At 41.4% G+C, this 27,339-nt stretch overlaps 1 protein-coding gene across 1 annotated transcript in view; it reads left to right on the top strand.

The window, feature by feature from the left end:
- Window positions 1-1,259: 1,259 nt before the first annotated feature.
- The window catches only part of FRK (fyn related Src family tyrosine kinase), a 51,015-nt gene continuing 24,935 nt past the window's right edge, over window positions 1,260-27,339 (top strand). Inside the window, exon 1 of the mRNA XM_056856087.1 lies at window positions 1,260-1,693. Within this exon, the coding sequence (XP_056712065.1) occupies window positions 1,260-1,693 (434 nt within the window). The remainder of the gene's footprint in view (window positions 1,694-27,339) is intronic.

Raw genomic sequence — 27,339 nt, 5'->3', positions numbered from 1 at the left:
TCCCTTTAACTGGAGATGCCGGGGATTGAACCTGGGTCCTTCTGCATGTCAAGAAGATGCTCTACCACTGAGCCACAGCCCCTCCCCAATGAACATATCCATTGGAACTGTGTGGTGGATAGAATTTGGCCTCTAAGCAGTCAGAAAGTGAATTTAAAAGCATTTTTAAAAGTTTTTTTTTAATGGTACATAAATATAAATGATAGTGCATATTACTTCCACATTGTTAGCAGTGTTGATCTGCAATTCAAGAACATGATTTGAGTCCAGTAGCACCTTAAAGACTGACAAGATTTTTGAGGTATAAGCTTTTGAGAGTTAAAGCTCCCTGTGTCAGGTATTTGGCAAAGTGTGTATTAGTGGAGATCGATCAAGTCCCTATCCAGCAAGTGCTCACAATAGTTACACAACTCTATTCATGTGGGATTCTAAGCTGCAGTGGACAATTCGCTAGGTAGAGTAGGAGGGAAAATCACATTTTATCTATGACAAAAAAATGGGGCTTATTGCTGGGGAGATGAAATTGCCTCACTACAACTGGGAAAGTATTTGCACTGTAGTCCTATGCAGAGTTAATCGAGATTAAACCCATTGAGTAACTCTGTTTAGAACTGTACAGCTAGATTGGTTGTTACTTCTCAGTAATAACTGCACATTTGTTGTTCAATACAATTATCTGAAAAGTTATAATGACCAAGGGGAAGGGGGGTGGGGAGCAAACAGGTAGTAATTACAAAAAATAGCTTGTCCACATCTCAGAATATTAAAATAGCAAAGCAGTCAGGTTGGTTATTCATTACCAGCAGCCAGAAAGTGTGCAGAGCTTTACGGCTTTAGAAACACATTTGAAGAGAATAAAAAGAGTGGGAGGAGCAGAGGTAGGACGATTATGCCGGAGGGTTTATGTACCTTTTCTGTTTACCTGTTCTGTTCCTTACAGATCCCCCCCCCCCATCCCCGGCGGTTTAGTTCTGTCTGATCAGAAGAGGAAGTGAACAATTCCCGACACGAATAATTGCACTTCACTACTCAGGTTTCACTTCTGAGCGTGGATCTGGAAAGGAAGAAGGAAACTCTTAGGGAAGATTTGGGAGAGAGGCACAGAAGGAGAAGCTCCGAGACTACAGGTGTGCAAAAACTGTAGAAAGAATTTTAGAATGGTGATTAAAGAAGAACGTGAGATGGGCTTCAAAGCAGTTGTAAATGCCTAGCTTAAAAAGAAAACCTGAAGGAATTCAAGCCGCAAAAAAGGAAGCAGCATGGGGAACTGTTATCAGAAACATTGCACTTGTCTGGAACCCTATGTGTCTTGGCTCTTCCATGATGTCTGCAGTTGCAGATCGGGGGATAAATGTAACCCTGAGCCAGTCATCTGCAACCCGATGGTAGTCTCCACTTCAGGAACACCCAGCCAATCCGAAGAGAATAAGGAGGACAGTGAGAGAGTCTTACCTCCTTTTCCTCCAGCAGAACGGAACTGTAATTTTGTGGCCCTGTTTGATTACCAAGCCCGTACAGAGGACGATCTGAGCTTCCAAGCTGGAGACAAACTTGAAGTTCTGGATAGGTCCCATGAAGGATGGTGGTTTGCAAAGCTGCTCTTGGAGAATGGGTTTGCCAGGCCTGGGCAGAAGCTGCAAGGCTATATCCCTGCCAACTATGTTGCAGCAGAGCAAAGTATCGAAGCTGAACCGTAAGTACAGTAAATGCCTACTGTGATGCATATGTACCAGCAGAACATCTAGATGGGCAAATCTAGGCAGAAGGCTACATTTGGAGGACTGAAGGTAATTAATAAATTTAACATATGTATGTATGCACAATTTATTCTTTTTACTTTCAAGTGACAGCTCAAAAATAATGAATTTTTAGTGAGCAACTTTAAGTTCGTTTGTGTTAAGAGAGGAAATGGTAGACAGATTTTTAATGAATAAATATGCGAAAGGTCAAATGATATGGCTGTGCTTTAAACATTCCTAAAGTTCATTCCTCCACATACACTCCCACTCAACTAACTGTAGTGTGATGGGTGGTGGTGGTGGGGGAGAGGAAGAGTCTGTCTAGATCTAATTAGTAGGCATCTTATTGAAGAGGACAAGCAGAGCATTCTTTGTGCAAATTCAAGAAGCTGAGTTTCCACTTGATCTAGGAAACAGGTAAAAACCGCAGTTGATATATTCAGCCAATTGAAGTGGAAGATCATCGTCTTAGTTGTTCACATAATTGTGTGTGTGTAAAGTGCCTTCAAGTCGCAGCTGACTTATGGCGACCCCTTTTTGGGGTTTTCCTGGCAAGAGACTAACAGAGGTGGTTTGCCAGTGCCTTCCTCTGCACAGCAACCCTGGCCTTCCTTGGTGGTCTCCCATCCAAATACTAACCGGGGCTGACCCTGCTTAGCTTCTGAGATCTGACGAGATCAGGCTAGCCTGGGCCATCCAGGTCAGGATTTACATAATTAGAAAACTACAAACATATCGTTGTATATTATGACATTGAAGGCTGGTGAGATTTAGTTATAACTTTATTGTATCTTGTTTCTGTGAATGCCACAGATGGTGTGTGATTTATGTGTGTATGATAAATAGAGACTGTGTAAGAGTTTGGGGATGTGTGCTGAAAGGGTGGCCTGCGGGACATACTTCTAGGAGCGGCAAGTGGACGGAGCTCTGTGGCACACGTCAACTGTACCTTCCTGTCAGTTCACCTTTTTTTTATTGCCAGAGCTTCTAAATAGTAATTAACAGCTCTACCTGCGGGACCCTGCTTACAGGCTTCCAGTCTAAAAATACAGACTCACAAGGGAAAAACAGGGGTGGGGAGCATGTCACAAACGATGTGGTATGCGTTGAGCGGGAAGTGAGCTGTAATTCATACCTGCAGTGGAATGGCTAGGTTGCATTACCAGAAACCACTATCCAAGTATACAGCTGTGTGTGTAATACAGAATACAGCATATACATGCTTGCTTCCAGTGCCAGGGCAAGAGGCTATTTCTCTCTTCTCTGGCAGAAATTTCTCTCGCAGCTGTGGAGTGTTCCTTGCGCCAGAATAAAGCATCTCTATCAGCAAGCAGAGCCCATATGATCCAGTTCATAGCATTTGAACAATTGCTTTATTAATATCATCGTACTGTAAGAACTCACCTGTTCAGCATTTAATCATAGTTCTGGTCTTTAAAGGCTTAATTGGTATGTGCTGCTTGTCTTTTACTTTTGGTTTCAATCTGGTTGGCCTTGCATTCAGTATGCTGCTACATAAATTCTCTTGAGTATATTGTTTTTCATAACTTTCCAGTTATTTGTGGAGTGGGAAACATTGTTTGGCCAGACTCTCTTACAGTGTCACAATAGGTAGGATTCCCATAACATTGAAAACACAAAACTCTTTAATAATATATTATTAAAACATAGCATTTTAATTGTTGACAAAATAAAAGAAACAAGAAAATACCAAATATATCTATAATGTAGGAGGTTTTCCCCCCTGTGCTCTTCCAAATTTCCTCTGTCCTTTTTATGCGGTACATTTGAAATGAGTGAAATGCTTTGTCAGACAAGGTTTTCTCTCAAAAAGAGAAAATATTTCATAGGAGGTTTTTTCCCCAGTATTACCCCAACTTTCTCAATTTTCCTTAATCGGAAAAACTGAAAAAGTACTCAGGGTTCTTTTGCTATATTTTAAAATGTGAAAACACTTGAATGAAGAAGCATTTCACTCATTCTAAAAGAGAAAATGTTTCATAGGCGGGTTTTTTTTCCCAGTGTACCCCCGTCATTTACAGTTTTTCTATTGGAAAAATTGGGGGAGGCATCAGGAAAAAACACAGGGGGGAAGTGTATTTTTTTCCTTGAAATTTTCTAGTTTTTTTCCCTTGTCCTTCTCATCTGCAAGCAGCACAGTACACTTTTCATATCACGTCACATAATTTTAAACACAATATTTTTCTATGGAGGCAGTTTTTAGAATTCAAGTGCTGACCTATCATGTATGAATCAGGTGTCTCAGTTGTTGTGGGGATCTGCCTTAAGAGGCTTAAAGATTTGAAGCTTTAGATATGTGAATGATTCTGCCATGTGTTCCATATTGATTGATGGATTTATTTCACTTATACCCCTTCTTTCTCCTCAGTGGGGACCCAAAGTTACTTGTATTGTTCCTTTCTCTTCCATTTTAGCCTCACAATACCTTGTGAGATAGGTTAGGCTGATGAAAGTTGTTTCACACATTTTTTCATGCATGTCCCCCTACATTTCTGCGTAGGAATAAAGATGAAATCTGTGTGGTGATCATCATATATGTCTTTCCTGGTGTGTACACTTGGTTGGGATACTACTGAAAAAGATAGGGTTGCCAGCTCTGGGTTGGGAAATTCCTGGAGATTTGGGGGCAGAGCCTGGGAAGCATGGGGTTTGGGGAGGGATCTCAACGGGGTATAACGCAATATAATTCACCTACATATGATTTTGTGTCTATCTATGTCAGGTCTGCAGAACTTTCAACTCATAAAACAAAATAAGCCATGTATGATGACCTGCTCACAGAAGAGCTGCCAAGCCCATGGTGGATCATAGTGCATGAATGATAAGTTGCATGTAGCTTGGTGAATCACAAGTTGTGCAGGCCACATCTATAAATAGGTTTCATTAAACTTAATAAAAGTATAAGGTATGAAGCTACTTTAAGTCCCTGATCAATTAAAGGTTTTAAAGATGAGTCGGAGCAACAGAGGATCTTTCACTTTATTTCTCACGAGCCTCTAAAATCACTGGCCTTTTATGCATGGCTGTTTCCCTCATGGTCACCCCCGCAACTACTTTGTTTTGATTATGCATGCATTTTCTGACTGTCATAGGTCCCTTGCCCACTTTTTCTGGATGCTGGCTAGGTGCAAGGTGACCTCTGACTGTTGGGAAATGCATGCATAATCAACGCGGACCCGAAGTGGTTGGGGAGGGGGTGACCACAAGGGAAACAGCCATTTGTAAAAGGCCACTGTCTTATTATTATTCTTTTATTGATGTTAACTCAGACCACCTGCTTTGTGTTCCTCATATAAATTACATCCTGTTGAAGTTAATAAAATGCTAGGGTGTGTTCAGGGTTATCAAATGTATCTTCCTTGGGCGCATGTATCGCATCAGATGTATCTTCCTTGGGCGCTTCTGTAATGTTTGCTGCCACTAAGGACATGCAGATGAATGCTTCATTAATAAATTAATTAATGAGAACAAATTTGATTATTATGACCTCTCTTTTGCTCACCTCACATTGCCTTGCATCACAAGAAGTTTGTTCATACTGCTTATGTGGAAACTCAAGCTGTCTAGCTGAATTTTGCTGTTGGGGTATATTTGAGAAGCCTGTATTTTAGTTAAGGTTTATAATGGGGAAATTACTGGATTCGGTGTGGTACTATTATTTAGATCTGAGGACCAGGCAAATAATCGAGTGTATTATTTCTCTCAGAGAATTTGCAAATACAGCAGTATAAATTGATTATTTGTATTGATATTTTTAAAAACTTTATATCCTTCTCAGGGTGGCTACACCGACTGCCAATGGAGCCAGCTGTGCTGGCATTTCTGTGATAAATACTAAATATTTTGTACTATATTCAAGATTACATTGCAAAAAAAAAATTCAAATGCCATGTATTTCAAGATCTTTTAGTGTAGGTACTTTTAATACCTCTAACAATATTGTCAACACAAGTCAATTGAGTGCCCCTCTTTTCCAGCATACCTCTCATGTTCCTATTTCCTTGTTTGGTCCACCACTTACTTCCATAGCAGTGCTATGGAGCTGTGCAGCTCAAGCTTTCTGTACAGGTTTGTCATATCATCCCTTCTGGTACTTGGACAGGACCTGGGAGTAAACTGGCATTGGTCAGTGCACACATCACTTATTTAATTCAGGTCCTTTCCAAACAACACTTTAACTTTCCCTTATGACACATAAGGAATAATGTGTTTTGAATGTTGGGTTCAAAGATGGTGATTGACAAGAGATTTTTTTTAAAAAAAAACCTGCTTAAAATACAAGTATTTAGCAAGAAATTTGAATACAAAAACCAAAGAACTGTTTTTTTAAAAGTATTGATTTAGAGATACAGAACATACATTCAGGGACACCAAAAGAGAAATAACATAATAGTAATAATATTGCATGCAAATGTATGCATGGACACCCCTGAAAGACTAAAGAGAGGGAAGAGCATGGGAGAGGACCCCTACCTCCCATAAAAATTGTGGGTGCCACTTGATTCCCTTAGCCTACCACAAAACCAAATGTCTTGGAAGCAAAAGGTGAAGAGATTTCTTGACAATTAGAATCCTTGGAGCCAAATTTGATTCTTGCTATGCAGAATGTCAGGCGTCCATCCTTGTGATTTCTTTTTTGTACCTTACATGATCTAAAATCAATATCCTGAAATGTAATTGTTCACATCTGGGCTGGAGCACACCTGGTAAACACCCTCTGCTGAATGTATCCTTTAAGCTTCTAGGAATGATGACTGCGTTGGTTCCTTGTTGATTATTAGACCTTACATAAGAAATGACCTATATGTACTATTTATGTACTACTTACAAAGGGGAAGAGCAAGAAGGCAGCTCTCCTTCCCTGTGGGACATTTTTTTTAAAGTATGCTTTTGTCTTGTAAAGGAAAAAGTAGGAATGCCTGTATCCCCCCCCCCCCCCCATTGTAAGGGAAAGCAGCTTGGAGAGGGCAGCTTTGATAAGAGAAATGGCCTGCAGGGAATGAGATAAACACCCTTGCGTGAAATTTCAGTCCTGGTCCCAGAAGAGAAATTTGGGGAAATATTCACGCAGTTGAGTATCCCTTATATAGCCTGATCCTATGATGCTGTACAAAAGCCGATTTTTTTCACATGCCCACATGGTGCATACCAATTTGTGAAAGTCCAGAGGCCGTAATCGAGTGTGTGCCCTCTATATTTTTCCCTTTAGGTATAGTGCTCGAAAGGTTCCAACTAAAATTTCAGATTTATAATGAAAATATCTAGAGGGAACATGTCTGAACTCTGTTATTTGCTTTCCCCCCTAATGTCCAGAATTATATTACTTTCTACCTCATAAATATATAGCTTTAATTCATAAATAATTTATACTCCCATTTGTAATGGATTCCTTTAAGTATACCAAGGCGCTTAATACTGCATGGGAGGAAAAGAAGTCTTAACTCAAAGAGCACATGAATGTTCTTCATGAAAACTATGTGCTCACTCCGCTATGCTTTGTTTTGGATTTTGGTCCGCACTGCAAACAGGAGCCATGGAAACCAACAAATCACCTGTCCTCGCTTTATTAGAGCCAATTGTTTTACCTAAATACAAAAATGACCCTCTGCCAATGTATCACAGACAACAAAGGCTGACCAGCTGTAGTGTTAATTTTAACGTCCCAAACAGCAACCAAATGGTGGTTGTAGCTTAAAACAACAACCGTCCTTTATTTTCTAGCATGAGAGGAAAAAACAGTATCCTTTATGTGTTCTTTCTCTTCTCAGCGATTTAGTAAAGGCCTTCACTGTTTCAAAGAAACATTCCTTAAAATACCATTTAAAGTCAAGTTAATTTTTAAAAATAGATTGCAGCTGCTTAGCCTACAATTTAAAGGCACAGGCAGGTGTTCAGAAGGAGGGCTATTTCTTTCTTTCTTTTTTCCCGTCTTGCTCTCCTCCCTTTTGGTCTCCTAGTTTAAATTACAGCCCCTGCAGGACAACCTTCAGGCAAAATAATATAATTATACATAACATATTCTTCCAAAGTCAACATATAGTAACAACAGCTTAATGTGATGCACAGGTGTAATAAAGTCCTTTAACGTTAAAGGAAGCATTTCATTATAATTAGTCATGACACTTTTACTGTGCAACATGCTTTGCTCTCATTAGTTCTTTTAATACTTTCATTATGACATCTTGAAGGGATTGCAATGACTTGGGGTGGAGTAATTAGGGAGATAGTTTGGATAGAGAATTGTCTCATTTGTGATGGGGAAAAAAGAAAGGCAATATAGGAATTATATACTGATTACTCAGTGCAAAAGAAGAGCCCTGTGGCGCAGAGTGGTAAGCTGCAGTACTGCAGTCCAAGCTCTGCTCACGACCTGAGTTCGATCCCAATGGAAGTTGGTTTCAGATAGCCGGCTCAAGGTTGACTCAGCCTTCCATCCTTCTGAGGTCAGCAAAATGAGTACCCAGCTTGCTGGGGGTAAAGGGAAGATGACTGGGGAAGGCACTGGCAAACCACCCTGTAAACAAAGCCTGCCTAGTAAACATCGGAATGTGATGTCACTCCATGGGTCAGGAATGACCCAGTGCTTGCACAGGGGACCTTTACCTTTTACAGAGGGCAAAAGGCACTTTAAGAAAGAGTAGAAAGGTGTGTTACTGAGCTTGATCCCAACAATATTTTTTAAATATTTAGACCCCACCTTTCCTCATGGCTCAAGGAAGCTTACAAATCATAATCAAAAGCATAATTTAAAACAAAAAATTACAGCCCACAATCACCTCCTTCCCTTACCACCAAGAGATGGCTACAGTTTATATTCCATTAAAAGCCTGGCAAGTACAATGGCCTCTCAAGGCCTTTCAACAGTTTCTAACAATGATGCCTCATTCACGCTCTCAGGGCGCCTGTGGCACAAAGTGGAAGCTACAATGGAGATGGGACAGGTTCTGGTTGCTGCCCAGCAGACTACCTTAAGTAGGTAAACAGCCAGTAGGTAGCTGTCTGAGGACCATAGCTGGTGTGTGGAGATATATGGGAGGGTGCATTTCTTTAGCTATATGACTCCAAGGTCACGAAGGGCTTTAAACCAGCTCCTTGAATTGGATTCAGAAACCAACTGTTTTGATAAGCAAAATATGTTCCCATTGTCTAGCCCCTGTCAATAATTGGGCGGCCAAATTCTCAACCAGCTGAAGTTTCTAGGTTGACTTCAAGGGCAGCCCAGTGTAGAATGCATTACAGTAGTCCATCACAAGGTGCCAAAAGTAGGAATTCGCATTCGAATATTCCCGACCTGAAAACATGTTTGAAAAATACCTTATCAGTATTTTCTGGATGTATTCTGGTCTCCAAAATATATCTCAGATTTCTTGGGATACTGTAAAATGGGTCTTGAAAAAATTCTGGAAGTATTTGGGATTAACTGGGAATATCAGGAGCCAGACGTCTGCAGGCTTCCAGGACTGTTTTTCTCCTTCCTCCCCTTTTTTGCCTTTGTTTTTGTGTTTCCAGGGCTTGGTATTGGCTTGCCAGGCTGCTTTAGGTAAGATTCTGCTGGAATTGCTTTGTGTTGGGTTCTGACTTTTGGTGGATTTTTTGTAGTTTACATAGTTTGAGATTCTCACATTTTACATTGGTTAGGTTCAGCAATAGCTGCAATAGCTTTCCTATGGGGAGATTCTCTGGTTGTACATTTTTTGCATTTCCCCCTTCCATAGGGAACAATGACGGATGGCTGGGGGCATCTTGTTCAGGGGCCCATAGAACTGGACCCCATAGTCCAAATGACTTGAAAATTGGGAGTCATTTAAATGACAGACACCAGCTGCTCTCATGCAATTTTGGTGGCAGTACATTTAACACACCCAGCGACCCCAGAAAAATTCCCCATAGGGAATAATGGAGCCAAAAAATATTGGGAACTCTCCCCCAGACCCCAGATCTGAATACCATACCAGTATTTGGAACCTGGGAATACCAATTTAAAGATTTAATCTATCCAGATAGGAAAAATACTTTTTTTTGCTGCACACCCCTAGCCAAAAGCATGGATCAGTGTGGGCAGAGCAACTGAGTCTAAGAATGGTGAGAGTTGGGAAATCATATACAAATGATAGACAGCTCTCTTAGCCGCCATGACAACCTGCTTTAAAAACAGCAAGTTGGGTCCGTGAGCATAGGACTTCCAAGAGATCTTCCATTCAGGTACTTACCAGATGTACATCAGGTTATTGTGTCCCCTCCAACTTTCTGGGACCAACACAGAAAGCTCATAATATCTACATATCACAGTTTGTGAAGACTGGCAAATGTGAAAATGTTTGGATGGACTATTTTTAAAAGTTCAAATACAAGAATAGTAGCTACTAATTAGATTCCAGATATTCTGTTTATATAAAGGAAATAGGCAGGGAAGATAGTTTTGTTATTTTTTAATTGTTTGGAATCTTTAGCTACACAATGGAAATACCATGGAAATAAAAGGTAGTAAAATCAAAGGAACAATGAAGAAAATTAGTTTATATGCAGATGACATAGTAGATATTGTGCAATCTGAAAGATAGTGAAGACCATTTTTCAATCTAATTGTCTTGCAGGTCTCACAATTAATAACGACAGAACTGCAACAGCTACAAAGGTGTACCACAACAGAAAAACAGGCCTGTGGTACTTGAGTACATAAGGAGCTAGATGTTAGTGTGACATCTAGGCATAATTCTAACAAATAACAAAAGTGAATGATAAAGGATTAATTATGGGAAGTTAAGCTTGAGTTCTCAAAACACTTTAGTCTCCAGTTCCCTAGTTGTGTGAGTTTCATGTTCCTTTCAATGCTTAGCATAAAAATGTTAGCAGCAGGAACACGCAGCATAACAATTTTCACAGCCCTCTATTTGTAAGTTTTATATTGTCAATAAAATATTAGATGACCAAGAGGTATTTGTGTTGTTTTACTATGTTAATGTTAAACTAGAAAGTCTTGTATGTAAGGCAAGTCCATCATAGATGCAAAAAACGTTTTTCTTTTTTTATATTTTATATTTTCAGCAAAGGTGGCTTCAGTTATCAGTAATTCTGCATTGTCTTTGAAGGATTGTACACCATCTGGTCACTGCTTTTAATAATTTGCTTTTAGGCTGTTAATAAAGCATGAGAAATTTACCTGTGGGAGAATAGGATGGAAATGAATTGACAGAAGGCAATGAACTGCAGTCTTCCCCAGTGCAATTCTAAGCAAAGTCTATTGACTTCAATGGATTTAGACAAATGTCAGTCTGAACAGGATACCACTTGGGCAGCCCATTCCTGAAGGGGGGGGGGCAACGGCTGGGAGTGGCCAGAATAAAGGTGAAAAAAAACCCTTTAAAAACAAAAGCTAGAAAAATAACCCCATTGTCTTTAGTGAGGCTACGCCAGCAAAAAAGCTGGCGTAGCGACGCCGCATCATTGAGGGGCATTCACGGTCCGATAGAGGTTAAGAAGCTGCCTAAAGGCAGCTCTGCCCCCAGGGACGCCCTGGGAATGCCCCCTAGGACACCAGCATGGGAAAAATACAACTGGGACATGCCAGCGGGAGGACACTGCCACCACATCTCAAGGGGGCCACCATAAGTTGCCCTATGCCATTGTCTGTGCCAGTTTGCATGATGCAAGTGGCACTGATGCCAGCATAGGGGTCACACCAGCTCCTATGGGCATTTGTCCCCCTTCATGATTGCACGCTTAGACGCACATCCATTATAAAACCATATTTCAAACTTTTTATAGTAGTTTTTTAATCACTGGGTCCCATCCCCCCCAAAAAACAGTCAGTTCTCTAAACTGGAATCAACATCTTTCCAATGTTTATACATAGCTTCCTTTTTAAAACAGATATTCATATCAGAATATTTTTTCATTTCCTATAATGTTTTAAAGATTTTCAGAGGTATTCAACTGTTGATAATCATAAATCATAGAATCATAGAATTGGAAGGGACCACCAGGATCATCTAGTCCAACCCCCTACACAATGCAGGAAATTCACACCATCAGTGACCTCTACTCCATACCCAGAAGATGTCAAAAAACAAAACAACACCCCACCCACCCCGGATCCCTGGCCAATCTGACCTGGAGGAAAATTGCTTCCTGACCCCAAAGTAGCGATCATCATTTCCCTGGGCATGTAAGAAAGGACAATGAGAGCCATTCTTTAAAGATTATGTTTCTTCCTTAGATCAGATTCTCCAAGAGCTCCAGATGGATTAAATTTAAAAACTCAAATTATTGGTGCTATTATTGATTTTATTGGATTTGACCTGTTCTTAGATATGTACCACATTCTTAGTAAGTTTTCTACTGTAAGATGTTTTACTCATTTTAAACTTGGAGTTGGATCCAGGCAATTTTTTTTGGCTCACACAAGGCACTTACTCCAGTGGACAGAACTTTCCTGCCTATCCCCCCTCCTGCTGCAGCCCACTGATCTCCCTGAAATGTGGCCTGTGGGCAGTGGGATCCTCAGGAGCAGCATGAGAGCCAATTGGGGTATGCAGCTGTGACGAACCAAGGGTTAATCTTTGAGAGAAGCCCAGAGAAAAGGAGTGGGTGGAACTAAAGGGCTCACTCTCTCAGCGCCAAGGAAAGGAAAAGGTTCTGGTTTTGATAACCTGTGTGATCAGTAGCTGTGTTTGAGTCTGGGAACCTGAGGGTTCAATCTTGCCTAAGCTGGTGTAAAAACAAATCCCGTGGAGTGACAGGCAGAGATTGGGAAGAAAAGGGCCCTTTCTCAGGTCACTGGGATAGGCTCTGGGAAGGAAATATTTCAAATACAGGGTTTTGTTAATGGATTACTGCCACTGGAGTGAGGTAGTTCTATAGTGAGAGAGTTGAGGGGAAATCTCCATACTTCTCTGGGGAAGAGAGGTTGTTTAATTTCTACCTTTCCTGTTAGCTAGGCAGCAGAGTCTGAATAGGAACATCTATAAGATGTTCTGGGAACTGAAAGGAATTTGAGAACTTAAGTTCAACAACACAAGCCTTTATTGGCATATAAAAAGGAAGAACATACATTTGGATAAAACCAAGTACAAATAAATAAAATTGGATAAAACCATCCCAAATCAGCCATTAAGGAAAGCTACACACCATTCACGATACCTGATTACTAGCTGTAAGAACCTTGCCACTGATTCAATTATTTTTGAGTTTTGTGTGGTCATAAGATAGGATATCCTTATTTCACCAGAGAGCCATTCCCTGTTTACAAGCAGTGGGTCAATGAATTGGGATCGGCTACAAGCATAAAACAACAATTGAAAAGGACATGCACAAGGGATTCAATTTCACCATTCCTGCAGGGGCAAACTCTGTCCGCAAATGGGATTTTATTAAATCTTCCATATAGCAAGGCTGAGGGTAGTGCATTTAGCCTGGCAAGCATATATGCTCTACGCTGTTGCGGTGCTATATGTTGTCTATTTGGCCAAGGCTCCCAACTCAAGGGGGAACATCTACTACTTGCATGGCTTCTAAGTTCTTGCATTTCTATGTCTAAAAGTCAACATCTGATCACATCAAATGCTGACTTTTCTGTGAGGCAATACAGGGAATGTAAAGAAATCCCTGCTGATCTAATTTTTTTCTCAATATGTCTTATCATATGGATGATTGAGATTCAGTTAGCATATGAGAGATAAAGCTATTTAGATCAGCCTTGAAATGCCACTGAAGTCAAAATTTGATTGTTACTAGCCAAGCTCTAGTGTCCATAAGTCTTTGATTTGTTTTTAGACAAAAGGCTGCAGAAGGAATACATTTTGGTGTTCCAAGAATTTTACTTAAGAATTTAGATTGTATTCTTTCAACATCCGGATTTAAGGCATGAATCCATACTGGTATTCCATAGAGAACTTAGCTTTGCATTAAAAACCTTAAGAGCTGCTGGAACATAATGGTGTCCTTTGGTAAAGTAGAAATGTGTAATTGCCAGTGAACTATTATGAGCAGAGTCTATTGCGTATTTCCTATGCATCACCCAGCTGGCTCTGTAATGGAAATATATTCCTAAATATTTGAACCATTTCACCTGTTCGATCAAATTGCCTCTTATACTCCATTTGAAGGGGCTTCAAGATTTTGCAAAGACCATAATTTTTGATTTTTCAAAGTTCAGTGTGAGACTGTTAAGGTCACAATAATCTAAGAAACAAGACAGTAAACGTTTCAGGCCTATTCAGGTGAGTGAAAGCACCACCGCATCATCCGCATACAACAGGAATGGCACATGAATTGATCCAAGTTTTGGACTATGGCAATCTGAGGAGCACAGAAAAGAACCAAGGTCATTCATAAACAGGTTTAAAAGGTGGGGGGCCAGTATGCAGCCTTGTTTTACCCCTTTATCGGAATTTTGGATGTTAAATCCCCAGAGGGGGTGTACCTAACTTGGCAACTTGTAGAGATATGGCGCCTTCTTATTAGGTATAATAATCTCTTAGCAATACCCATCTTCAGGAGCTTATCCCATAACCGTTCTCTAGGTACAGAATCAAAAGCTCCTTTTAGATCCCAAAAGGCCGCCATTAATTTAGAGCTCTTCCCACAACTGTATTTGTTAACAAGATGGGGTAAAACAACACAGTGATCCAATGAAGATTTTTCTTGACAGAAGCAAGCTTGCTTGACAGAAGCCTAAAATTCTCTGCTCTGTCATCCACAACGTGAGTTTATTTACCAAGTGTCTAGCATAGAGTTTCCCTGCAATGGAGAGTAAACTAATGGGTCGATTTAGTAAAATCTCCAGGCACTAATGCCCAGAATTTCCTAGAGTCCTTGGAAGAGAGGTAGTTTAATCTCTACCTTTCCTGTTAGCTAGGCAGCAGAGTCTGAATAGGAATACCTATATCAGGGGTGGGGAACCTTTTTTCCGCCAAGGGCCATTTGGATATTTGTAACATTATTCGCGGGCCATTCACCACTTCCGCCCCCAGCCCTCTTGTAGTACAGAGGGAATACATTTCTCCATGGCCCAGGTGGGAAAAGGTTAACACAGTTTCTTGGGTGGTCCTAGAAGCTCCATAGCTAACAACTCTTCTGCAAGGGGGGAAAAGGTTCATTTTCTTGCCAAAACAAACTCACATCTGCCTTGAATAGAGGCTATTCCTGTCTGCGGGAGGGGGCGGATCGCCAGTCTTAAATCCTTCTGAGCTAGAGATCTGCCAGGACCCATGAAGGGCCACACCAAATGACTTCGCGGGCCTTATACGGCCCCCGGGCCTGATGTTCCCCACCCCTGACCTATATGAAGTTCTGGGAACTGAAAGGAATTTGAGAACTTAATTTAAGAACTGTAATTCTTTAAGAACTGTACCATCTAAGCCACCCAAGGTCTATGCTTTCTCTGAAGTGAAACCTATAGAATATCTCTCATTTTATGCTATTCATAACCACCATTTTCCCTCCAAGTCCATCCCTTGTACAATGCTCCAAGAAAATTTAGTCAAGATTTAACCCTTTATTTCCAGCTTGGCTGCAGAAAGGCTTTATGTCCCAAGTCTTCTCTGGATTATAAATCCTTTTCGTTCGATACTGAATAGCATTTATAAAATAATATATAGTAATGTTAGGCCTTTTTTTTTTTTTACCATAGAGTTTCCAGGGATTCCTAGAGCTACCTATGTTATTTGCTTTTTTACCAGAAGTAACATGACCCCACAGCTGGTGTGATGACCCCCACCCCATATCCCTGACCACGGCTTTCCTATTGGTTGACAGGCACTACTTGACAACCCTATGAAAGCTCATATTGAAATAAATGTTCTTAATCTTTACTGAACTTTTGTTTTATTATCCAAATGAATTGTACAATTAATTTCTACCAAGTTTTTCTGTTCGTATTTATGAATCTGAAAGAGAACCTTATTGTGGCAATCCTATGTGGTAGGTTAAGCTAAGGGAAAGTAATTGACCCAAGGTCAACCAGCAAGTTTCCATGGTTGAGTGGCATTCAAAACCTTGTCATTATATAAGATGCAATACCTTGAGTCTTGATAAAAAGGGTGGGCTGGAAATAAATAAGGCTCAAAGCACTGCTTGTGTGCCTCTATAGCTAGCTATAAATGTCATCTCCTATCTTTAACAGGAGACAAAATCAGTAGCATATGCAAATATAATTTGTCCAACCTTGTGAGCAGGGATTTTTAAAAACACAATTATCTACAGATTTCCTGTTATGAACCTGAAGGCTCCATGAAGTGAAATCATATGAGAGACAACTTTTTGATAAATTACCAAACAGCTTGAATGGAGGAGTTAAATAATTGCAAATAGGATATTAAGAATGTGATTTATCAACAAAGGAGGGCAGCACATAAATTGAAATTTTAATGTAATGGGAGATTGTTCTACTCTTGTCTTTACCGACCATCCATTTGCTTGCAACAGGCCTTGTGAGAATTTCCAAACTCTAGCACAGGAAGGCGCACCTCAAATGACACTGGAGGTCATTTTGTCTTCTTAATTTTTATTAACCTGAATGTTTTGTCCAGCCCATCAGTTAAGATCCTGCTTGCAAACCCTGATATTTGTACCCCCTTTTGCAGAGGTGAGGTAGGTGGTAACCAGAGGCAGGGTGGCCCCTCATCTGTGGAATGCCCTTTTCCTGGAGTTCTGCCTGGTGATGACTACTCTCCTACTCTTTGGGGCACCAGGCTAAAACATTCTTGTTTACCCAGGGAGTTGATCTTTCAAATTGTTTTACAGCCTGGTCTAGCCTGTTTTATGAGACTCATTTAAAGCTGTAAAACATTTTATGCTGTACTTATACTCCAGCTTTTTTAATGCTGTGTTAATAGTTTGTTAATTTTAATGCATTTTATCTATTGATGTTTTTATCGTTTTACTTGTGAGAAATTGCATATAGTTAAATTATCAACAATTATTGCTAAATTATCAACAGAATCATGGTTGTATGCTGTCTAGACATACAATTGATCTGTAATTTTGTCAGCCCATGAAATTCATCATTTTCATCTCTGTTTTAATTACAGTGCAATGCTAAACATTGTCAAACCTTTCTGTGGATTTAGAAAGGTTAAGATTGCACATTTGAATATTCCACAATGAAGTGTAGTGTACTGGGACAGGACTTGCGCCCATACAGTTGTATGTATTGGAAACCTACTGAAGTGAACTGTTCCCTGGCTTATGATTAGGGTTGCCGACTTCCATACTAGCTGGAGAACCCCTGCTATTACAACTGATTTCCAACCGATAGAGATCAGTTCACCTGGAGAAAATGGCCACTTTGGCAATTGGACTCTATAGCAATGAAGTCCCTCCCCTGCCCTGCCCTCCTCAGGCTCCGCCCCAAAAATCTCCTGCCAGTGGCAAAGAGGGACCTGGCAACCCTACCTATGACACCTTTCATTCTCAGCACCTGAAGAGAACCTTACCATATTCTCAAGTGCTTAGACTACAAAGGGATTGTAGCAACATTTATGAAATTTGTAAGCAGGCTAATGCATTTTGGGGACTACAATAGAGTGGTTATCCCCCTAAGATTTTAAAACTTTTATAAGGCCAAGAAGCAATGGCCCCAGACTCACCTGGGGCCATGTTTGTGGCCTGGGGCCAGGAGTGGTCAGAAGGAGGCTGATTCTGCCTGCACTGTGCTGACAGCGTGTAGCCCTGAAGAGGTAGAGACCCTGCGGCCCAGCTGGCAGAAGGTGGCCTGGGGTGTGTGTGGAGCCCAGGTGAGCCTGTGCATGCTTTTTCTGTGCAGGCTACTCCTCCCCTCCCATAGCTGGGTTGCATCCAGGCCCTTCCCCGCACTCAGCTCCAGCTCTCCCACCCACGCATCTCAGTTGTTACAGGTTGCATTTTAGGTTTATTTGTTGCTGTTCTCTGCCCAGGATATTGTGGATCACCACTTCGGGGTCAGGAAGGAATTTTTCTTCAGGCAAGTTTGGCCAGGGATCCTGGAGTTTTTTTTTGTCTTCCTCTGGGCATACAGCAGTGGTCACTGGGGGAGTGGGTGGGGAGGTAGTTGTGAATGCCCTGCCTTGTGCAGGGAGTTGGACTAGATGGCCCTTGAGTTCCCTTCCAGCTCTATGTTTCTGTGTTTGTTTCTATGATTCTGTAACAGCTGGGATGGTGGTTTGAGCATTGGGATGGATCTATTGGTGGGGGGAAGGCTGTGCCTGTGAGCCTGCCTCCCGCATTTTGGGGACTCCCTTATGGGGTGGGGCGGTGGTGGTGGTGGAGCCATTCAGTAGCATGCCCAGGCTGTCGGCTGGCTCTCGCCACCTGGTAGCAAGGAAACCATGCAGTGGTTTGCGCCCATCTGGGATCCTGGGGACTTGCCACTCCACGGTTTTTCCCCTAGCCGGCAGGCTGGGGAGACTGGTTTATTGGGTGGCAGGTGGGTCGCCCTATGCCGGATCTGTCCCCATGTTTCGCCAGTGCTCCTGTGGTTGTGTTCATTAAAGCTGTGGCCTACCCATTGTCTTTCTTTTGATTTCTGTCTGAACTTAGTTTGCATCCAAAATAGCTTTCCTAATAAAGAAGCTTTTGTGGGTGGTAGTGAATAATAGTCTCTGGATGCTATGCTTTGGAATACACAGATACCTCTTTTTGTACTTACAATAATTAGGTTATTCAGCTGCATGAACTGGATTGACAACATGATTCATAACTTACGTATCAAGTGCAGGGTGCTCAAAGAAGGTTAAATGATGCAGACTGGCAGAGCTGTCTCTGAAAACCTGAACTGCTGGTTCTCTGCAGATGAAAAATAATTTCTTGATTATGAGGAGGAAGTGATCAGAACAGATTGTGTGGCCTATTTATGTGCTCTAAACCTAACCATTCCTTTAATGGGTCTGTAGTTTAGGCTTTCCCCTTTCTTTTGGCAATATCAATGGAACAGGAATTATAGGTTTTATGAAATGTGAAGTAGCTTTGGTTAGTTTTCTTTCTCCTAAGTTTCCTTAAACCTGGCTAAACACTGTTCCTTATATTTCCTGCTGGTTATCAACAAAGGCCACAAGAGGAGCAAAGTCTGCAAATAAATGGAAGGGTGTCAACTGATTAAAAGTACAGATAATAAATGCAGGTCGTGCCACACGTATGCAGACCAGAATAGCAACATAAGATAAAAAGAGGGAAAGAGTAACATATTTTTCCATAAAATGTGTTCACATCAGAAAGCTTTCCTACTTATGAAATTATATACCATCAGCCTGAAAATGCAGAACAAAAAAAATCTAGAAATCATGTTTTGAGAACTATATCAAATAAAGTAGCCACCACACCCCCGCCAAAACCCCTTGAGCTGAGCCCAGGAAGCCAGTGAGGATGGACTTTGGTGTTGCAGGAGCCATGGTGGGCTCAAAGACTTCTCTGGATTAGAGAGATTAGAATTATCTAATTCCTTACATTTCACATGTCTGGATATACCTAAGATTAGTTGAGAATGGCCTTTTGAAAATCTCATCTATGTTCTCAAGTGATACAAGCAAGGTTATTTACGGTATCACCTGCTACACTGTAGGTAGCTACTTTTCGAGTTTCAATTGTTCATATCCTCAGGTTCAAGTTAATGGTCAAAGATCTGAATGCCAGGGTTGAAAGAGAAAGACAAGATGTGGGTAAACCAAAGAACAGCTGTTTTCATCTGGAATTCTTGTATTACTTTTCCAGAGCGAATGACAGAGAGGGATGAGGCACCAGATAAATTTAAACAGAGAAGGAATTGAAGTGGGTAGAAAAGGCAAGAGGCTGCATAGATAGGAAGCAGGTGCTGGGCTTTAGCAGGAAGGCAGCTATGCTTGAAAAACAGGCTAGGTAACCAGCAAGGGACAATTGCTGGCCATGGGCCACATAACAGTGCTCTACTGGACTGTAAAGCTGAGGTGAAGCATCAGAATCCAGAGAAGTCTTAAAGACTCTTTGGTATGAGGTAGGTCTAGATACATAATTAAATAAGTACAGATAGGGTAGCCAACCTCCAGGTACTAGCTGGATATCTCCTGTTATTACAACTGATCTCCAGCCGATAGGGATCAGTTCACCTGGAGAAAATGGCTGCTTTGGCAATTGGACTCTATGGCGTTGAAGTCCCTCCCCTCCCCAAACCACGCCTACCTCAGGCTCCCCCAAAAAACCTCCCGCAAGTGGCAAAGAGGGACGTGGCAACCCTAAGCACAGAGTTACTTGGTCTTTTATTCTGTTATGGACTATCCAGATCAAAAAAAAAAAATGTTGGCAGACCATTCATGGCTGTCCTCACTAGCTTCCAAGTACTAATATCTGTTCCTCTCCTATTTCAGTTAGAGCAGGTTACTGTCGAAGAGGCAAATTATTCAGCATGTGCAGAGTAATCAGTTAAATATTCTACTGAAACCATCAGAAAACAACTGAGATCTGAGTCAGAGCAATGCATTGAATGAGAAAGCAAAAGGGGCTAGCATAAGAAAAAGCCCTTGACTTGTGGGTTGTTATTAAAAGGTTTGTACTGAGAAATAGTCATCTGGGCTTTATGTATTAACAGAGACTATGAAGAGGAAATGAAGGACAAAAATACAACTATAACCTATTTGTTCGCTGCCTCAGAGCCTGTATTTACACTGAGCAGTTGTTTTGATATGTGCTTCATTTTCAGAGGAAGAGCTACATTCTTTCTGTTAGCAATCGGGAAAAAAATATTTCTTCCTCACCTCCCTCATCCGCTCTGTTACTAAACTTGTAAATGCTCTGTTTCTTCTGGTGGTAGAAGAGAAATCTAAAATGTCTTTTCCTCCTTTTGAGTACACCTTGGTGGTCCAAATTTAGCCTTACAACTAAATGTTAGGTGGTTCTATTGTTGGTCCTTTACTCGGGGCAAACAATTCCTGTATTTGTGGATGCAGTTCAGATAGTTTTAGTTTTGTGTCTGTTCATTCACTAAACATGTATCAAGTCCTTTGATCCTGATTTCTGGTTAGGGCTGAAGGGAAAATATGCACATGCTTCAGTTTGTACAATTGTCATTCTTCCTTATATGCAATCCTTAAACATACATGATTTTACTTAGCCAATGACCTCACGACCTCCTGTGTCATTACATCCTCCAGTTTGCAAAGTAGCATCTTATTGGCTTATTGATCCATGTAGAGAAACTGATAAAATATGATGTGAATAAAGGGGCTGAAAAACATAGAATATGTTGAAACCTTTTTGAAAATAGTGGCAAAGGCATTCAAACCAAGACTGCTTCTACTTGGGGGGTTGTGGCTCAGTGGTACAACGTTTGCTTGGTATGCTCATGGTTGCAGGTTGAATCCTTGTCATCTCCAGTTGAAAGGACCAGGTCATACATGATGTGAAAGACCTCTGCCTGAGTCCCTGGAGAGCTGCTGCCAGACAGGGTGGACAATACTGGCCTTGATGGACCAGTGGTCTGATTCAGCATAAGGCAGCTTCATGTGACATCAGGCTGGCTGCCATAAGAAACAATGCTGGACTAAATGGATTTACAGCCTGAGACAGCCAGACTCTTTGGGCATGGTAGTAGTATGGAGGACAGGTCTATTAGTGGCTACTAGACATGGAGACTAAAGGGAACCTCTACATTCAGAGTCAGTAAACATCTGAATACCAGTGCCAGGAGGCAACATCAGGGGAAGGCCTCAGCCTCTGTGCCCTGTTGTGGAACCTCCAGAGGAAATGGTTGGCCACTGTGCGAGCTAGGATGCTGGACTAGATGGACCACTGGTCTGATCCAGCAGGGTTCTTCTTATGTTTTTATTCCTAGAGAGGCATGGCATCACTTCCAGGTTTTCCCAAAAGTCGCTGACAGCTGCCCCCCCTACCCCCGCAAGTCTCCTGCTGGTTGCAAGGCTGGGCCTGGCAACCCTAGTAGTAGGTGATATGAAAGACCTCTGCCTGAGACTCTGCTAGTCTGAGTAGACAATACTGACCTTGACTGACCAATGGTCTGATTCAGTATAAGGCATATTCATTAGGGCTGTGCAAAAAAATAATTTTTTTTTACAGTAAATTTTGGCTTTGGGTTTAATGAACCTAATTTGGGGGGGGGGGGACCCAAAATAAGTCAAATACCCATACCGGTAAATGAGCATTTTGGCTTTATTTCCAGGTTTTGTGAAAAAATTCGGGTCTATTATAGTATATATGGATTTTTTTTTTAAGAGCTCGGGGGGGGGGTGTTTTTCAAGGTAGAGTCACCAAATTTTTAGGTACAAGAATTACTGCTGAATTACAACTAATAATGAAGCTCAAGACTATGCATTCTCCTGGACTTAATAGAGATATGGGACCAATGCTAATTTCTCCATGCCTACTACCCCTCTGCATATCACACCTAATCCAATCGCATCTACTAATGTCATTTACTTGCTTTTGACGTTTACACTGCCATTATGTGTATAATTCACTTGTCTCTACTTAAGGATGGATGGAATCACATTCCATCTGTATCTGAAGAAATGAGCTGTAGCTCACAAAAGCTCATACCCTGCCGAAAAGAGATGTTAGTCTTTAAGGTGTTACTGGACTCCTGCAAATTTTCTGGGTAGCTGCAAGGGACTCTCCTTGCACGAACCCCAAAGTTTGGTAAAGTTGGGACAGGAGGTCCAATTTTATGGGCCCCTGAAGGGGTCACCCCATTCTCCATAGGAAAACATGGTAAAGTTTACAATGCTTTTCTATTGAGGGGGGGTGACCCCTTCGGGACCCCATAAAATTGGATTGCCATCCCAAACTTTACCAAACTTTGGAGTTCATGCAAAGAGAGTTCCTTGCAACTACTCTGTGAATTTGGTGACTCTACCTTAAAAAATACCCCCCCAGCTCATAAATAAATTCCCATAGGAAAAAGCATGGGGAAAGTCGAAGCCTAAAAAAGCTAATGTAATCTGTTTTAAACAATTCTCCTTTTACCTTTCCTTTTATCCCTTAGAAGCTCCTTGATCAATTGATCTTGAGCAGCATATATCTAGTGTTGGAGGGATATAAGGACTGAAACAAATCTGGCCACTGACCATGTAGCCTTGGGGTCCCTGTCGCTTAGTAAAAAAGGCATTATGTCAGTCACAGAGGCATTGGATTTGTATATTAAAAGGGGGGAAATATAGTGCGATCGAAGTTCCTCGTAAAAGCGGCATTCCCAAAGGGCATGGGCTAATGAGTCAATAGAGCCAGAAGAGCAAGGGCAGATCCTGTCTGAGTAGGGTATATTCAGAATTCTGCCCTGCATTACCATAGAAGGGTTAGCATTCAATCTAGCCAAGCAAAAAGCTCTACAGAGACGAGAAGTTGTCAGATAATATGTATAGGCAGGCAGACCACGTGGTGGTGGTATTCCGAAGAACTGGGATGAACAGACGCGACGAGCACGAAAAGTAGTGCTGTTATAATCGAGTTCTTTAATGCGCTTTTTAATTTGGGCAAAAGCTTCAGTTTTCCCAAGATCTGATAACATATCCTGCGAGAAGCCCAGCAACGCCAGTTTCTCATCTAAGATTTTTTGCCATGAGGATTTGAAAGGGTCATGCTTCAGAGAAGCTAGGAACCCCTCAGTGCTAAAGCACAGTTTAAGGTGGAGTTTAAAGGTGGCCAGCCACGCCCTAGCTTCAAGTGACATTTGGCCAAACTCGGAACGAAGAGTAACGCCAGCAACACATCGAGGGGCATTTAGGAGTTTTCGTAAGAACTGAAGCAGTTTTGTCCATTTATATTAATGCCTAATAAAGGTTTTATGCTAAAAAAGCTGAATACGTATTTGGCTTTTTCAGCGAATAGCTTTCCAGTTTAGGCTTGATTCCCAGTTTTAATATTTGGCTTAAATTAAACCCGAAAGAAGCTGAAAAGGCCCTTTTCGGGTTTATTATCAGTTAGGTAAACCCGATATGCACAGCCCTAATGTTCATGTGCTCCTGCAAAGGCCTTCATAGCTTCCTCCCAATCCCCTTGTGCCTACCTCCCCCACTTCTCACTGCTGGGGGCCTTTTGACCCGTTTTTATTTTAGAACGGTAGTGGGTATATTGCTATAGTGATATACCTTCTACTTATTTTTTAAAATAAAACCTGAAAAAGTCATTTGGTGATGGTGGGGAATGGAGGGTTCAAGGGGATCAGAAGAAGAAATGGCAACAGATGTGGGTGGAGAGTTTGGAAATCTGCAGCTTCCCATCCATACTGTGGGGAAGTTTGATATTTCTGATCAGAGTATCGAATTTGAGAATATTGGTCATACCTTGGGAAACCACAGAAGGTGACACAAGGAGCGCAGATGGAAGGCGATGTTGTGTGAATGCTCCAGAAACCCCCATTCCTGTTTGAGAGTTGAGGCAGAACAAATCCAGCATTGTGGACACAGCCTAAACATCAGTTTTAAGAACAATTTAGCTACAGTTTTGATGAAAAAATCTACCTTTTGAAAGTGTAGATTTTGCTATAAAATTGATATGACTAACATTTGGTGCATTACTTATTCATTTTTTTTAATATGAGCAGTATGAAATTTTATTTTGTAAAGAAAAAAAACCCTTTGATGTATTATTGGGAAAACAATGATGTATTTCCTGGATTATGTTTTTTCTCGTGTCAATACAAACTCAGTCTATAAATCATGTCATGGGAGGTGAGATTTGGGGGAGTTGTCCAGATGATCATTCAAATAGATCATTTCATATTTAGTAACGGGGCAGGAATGAAACCACACTAAAGCCGAGGTTCATCTGTCTTCACTTAGATTGTTTCTGTTTCCTCATTCTTCATCCTGGAAACACTGCTCACAGTCTAATGCTTGATCAAAAAAAAACACAAATTGTTGTTGTTTCTAAGGCTTCACTTTGGAACAATTTATTTTCATAGTTCCTGCTACCTTCTAAGCCTCAGCAGTACATTTTCACAGATAACTGTCAGAATCTTTGACAGGCATTAGTATTCTGTTCTGTGCTATTTGTGCATCCGTCAGCAGTGTCAGAATGACATCATGGTATCGCTAATACGTCCCTTATTGGGCTCAGTTCAGCAAAATTTCAATGGGGTTTAGTTGCAACTAACATTAGCTATGTCACGGCTTTACTAGTTTTTTTAGCAAGGACATTTTGTTTCCTGTTGCATGGACTAGATATGCTAAGTCCAGAATACGTTTGTTTCAAGTGCAGCGGGATCTCACAGGACAACTCTATGTACAACTGAAATCAGTTGGCTTAGATTGGAGTAACCCTGCATAGGATTGCATTGTCAGATTTCCTGGATTTTTGCTGGGGAGCCATCATGGGTAAATAAGTTTACATTTCCAGGGCACCACAGCTGTACAAAGTTTACCTGATGATAAAAGATTGATGCTTCCATAGAGCCTATAGCAGTTTACCACTGGAGTTTTGTAAAGAAAAGACACTGTCCCGAGACGGGCCCAGACCGGGGTGGCTCAGGCCCCTCTCCCCACCAACAACCACTCACCTCCTCCATACCAGGCCGGGATGGGAAAGCCTCCAGCACTGCAGCACCCGGCTGCACACTCCCAACTATGCTTCCCCTTTCCCCTGCTGGCCAAGCTGCTGCAGCCGAAGGAGGATGCCCGTGCCAAGCTGGCCTTGGGCTAGGGTTGCCAGGTCCCTCTACGCCACCAGCAGGAGGTTTTTAGGGTGGAGCCTGAGGAGGGTGGGGTTTGGGGAGGGGAGGGACTTCAATGCCATAGAGTCCAATTGCCAAAGCAGCCATTTTCTCTAGGTGAACTGATTTCTATCAACTGGAGATCAGTTGTAATAGCAAGGGATCTCCAGCTAATACCTAGTATTAAATGGGCGGAAAGTGCAGTGTAGTAGTACTTAGCATGTCAGACTAGGACTTGGTAGATCCTGGTTAGGTTTGCCTGGAGAAACTGCCTGGAGAAAAATAGCCTGTCACTTTAGAAGAGGCTTAATAGGATCTTATTTACTTCCATGTCATTAATAACCTCAATTGAGAGCCAGCGTGGTGTAATGGTTAAGAGCGGCAGACTCTAATCTGGAGAACTGGGTTTGATTCCCCACTCCTCCACATGAAGCCAGCTGGGTGACCTTGGGCTACTTACAGTTCTCTCCGAACTCTCTCAGCCCCACCTACTTCATAAGGTGTTTGTTGTGCGGAGGGGAAGGGAAGGTGATTTGTAAGCCGCTTTGAGACTCCTTAAAGGTAGAAAAAAACGGGGTATAAAAACCAAACTCTTTTTCTCCTTCAATGGCTCATTTCCACACAAGCCTCTATCAAAGGGACAGGGTATTTTCCTTCTTAAAATCTTATATATATATTTGGTTGGCAATTTATTTTGTCAAGGGTGCCCAGTATTTTTGTTGAAACCATCTGGCAACCCTATATTTCTTCAACATTTCATAGATGAATATAGAGAGATGCCTATGCAAGGGTGAATAGGACCTTACGAGCCAAGGGAGATCTGGTGGACAAGGACACCTTGCCAGTGGGGCCAGCAGCAGGAGCCCAAATGGAAAAAAAGCCATTGACTCCAGATGACACATTGGATACATATATTTATAGCTACTTGTGTATACATATGCACACACACACACACACACACATATATACACTGTATTGATTCTGTACCATTTAGGAGATTTTGGTCCTTACAGCCAAAGAATACTGAGGTACAATAAAGGACTAGCTCAACATCCGTCAGTGTACCAGTGGCACAGAATTCTTTACCAAACATAAAAAGTGGTGAGTACGTCTGAATTAGGGTTGCCAGGTCCCTCTTCGCCACCGGCGAGAGGTTTTTGCGGTGGAGCCAAAGGAAGGCGGGTTTGGAGACTTCAATGCCGTAGAGTCCAATTTCTCCAGGTGAGCTCTGTTGGCTGGAGATCAGTTATAACAGTAGGCGATCTCCTGTCACCACCTGGAGGTTGGAGCAACCCAAAACAGCACTATAACACTATAAAGCAAATAAGTGAATTTTATAAAGTGCAAAGTGAATAAATATATACAGCATATACAAAAGGAGTACAAACAGATACAAAATTTACAATAACAATCCAATAAGTATGACTTATCAAGAGGATGCCAAAGATCTTTGGCATCCTCTTGATAAGTCATACTTATTGGATTGTTATTGTAAATTTTGTATCTGTTTGTACTCCTTTTGTATATGCTGTATATATTTATTCACTTTGCACTTTATAAAATTCACTTATTTGCTTTATAGTGTTATAGTGCTGTTTTGGGTTGCTCCAATTATCCTTACAGCACTGAGCCTTCTTTTCTTGTGGTTTACCACCTGGAGGTTGGCAACCCTACTCTAAATGTGTTATTTTTGCTCACCACTGAGCAACTGCTATTTCCCCTCCCCCAACCCATTTAAAAAACAAGAATTTATGCAGGATGGCTCGCCAGTTAAAACGTTCTCCAAACGCTGATGCTAAACAACAACTCCTTCTTTGTCCAAACTCCTCTTACCGTATAAAATTCCACTGCAGTTCCAGCTGATATCCACAAGCTGAGTGGGCTGGGAGATGGAAGCAGCCAATGCTAAAATATAATTTAATTTAACATTGAAAAAATCAGCACATTCATATGTCTAGTGCAAAAACAAAACTA

This window comes from Euleptes europaea, chromosome 10, assembly GCF_029931775.1.
Source record: "Euleptes europaea isolate rEulEur1 chromosome 10, rEulEur1.hap1, whole genome shotgun sequence".
In the NCBI taxonomy this organism is placed as follows: domain Eukaryota; kingdom Metazoa; phylum Chordata; class Lepidosauria; order Squamata; family Sphaerodactylidae; genus Euleptes; species Euleptes europaea.
This window is presented reverse-complemented; position numbering and strand designations above follow the sequence as displayed.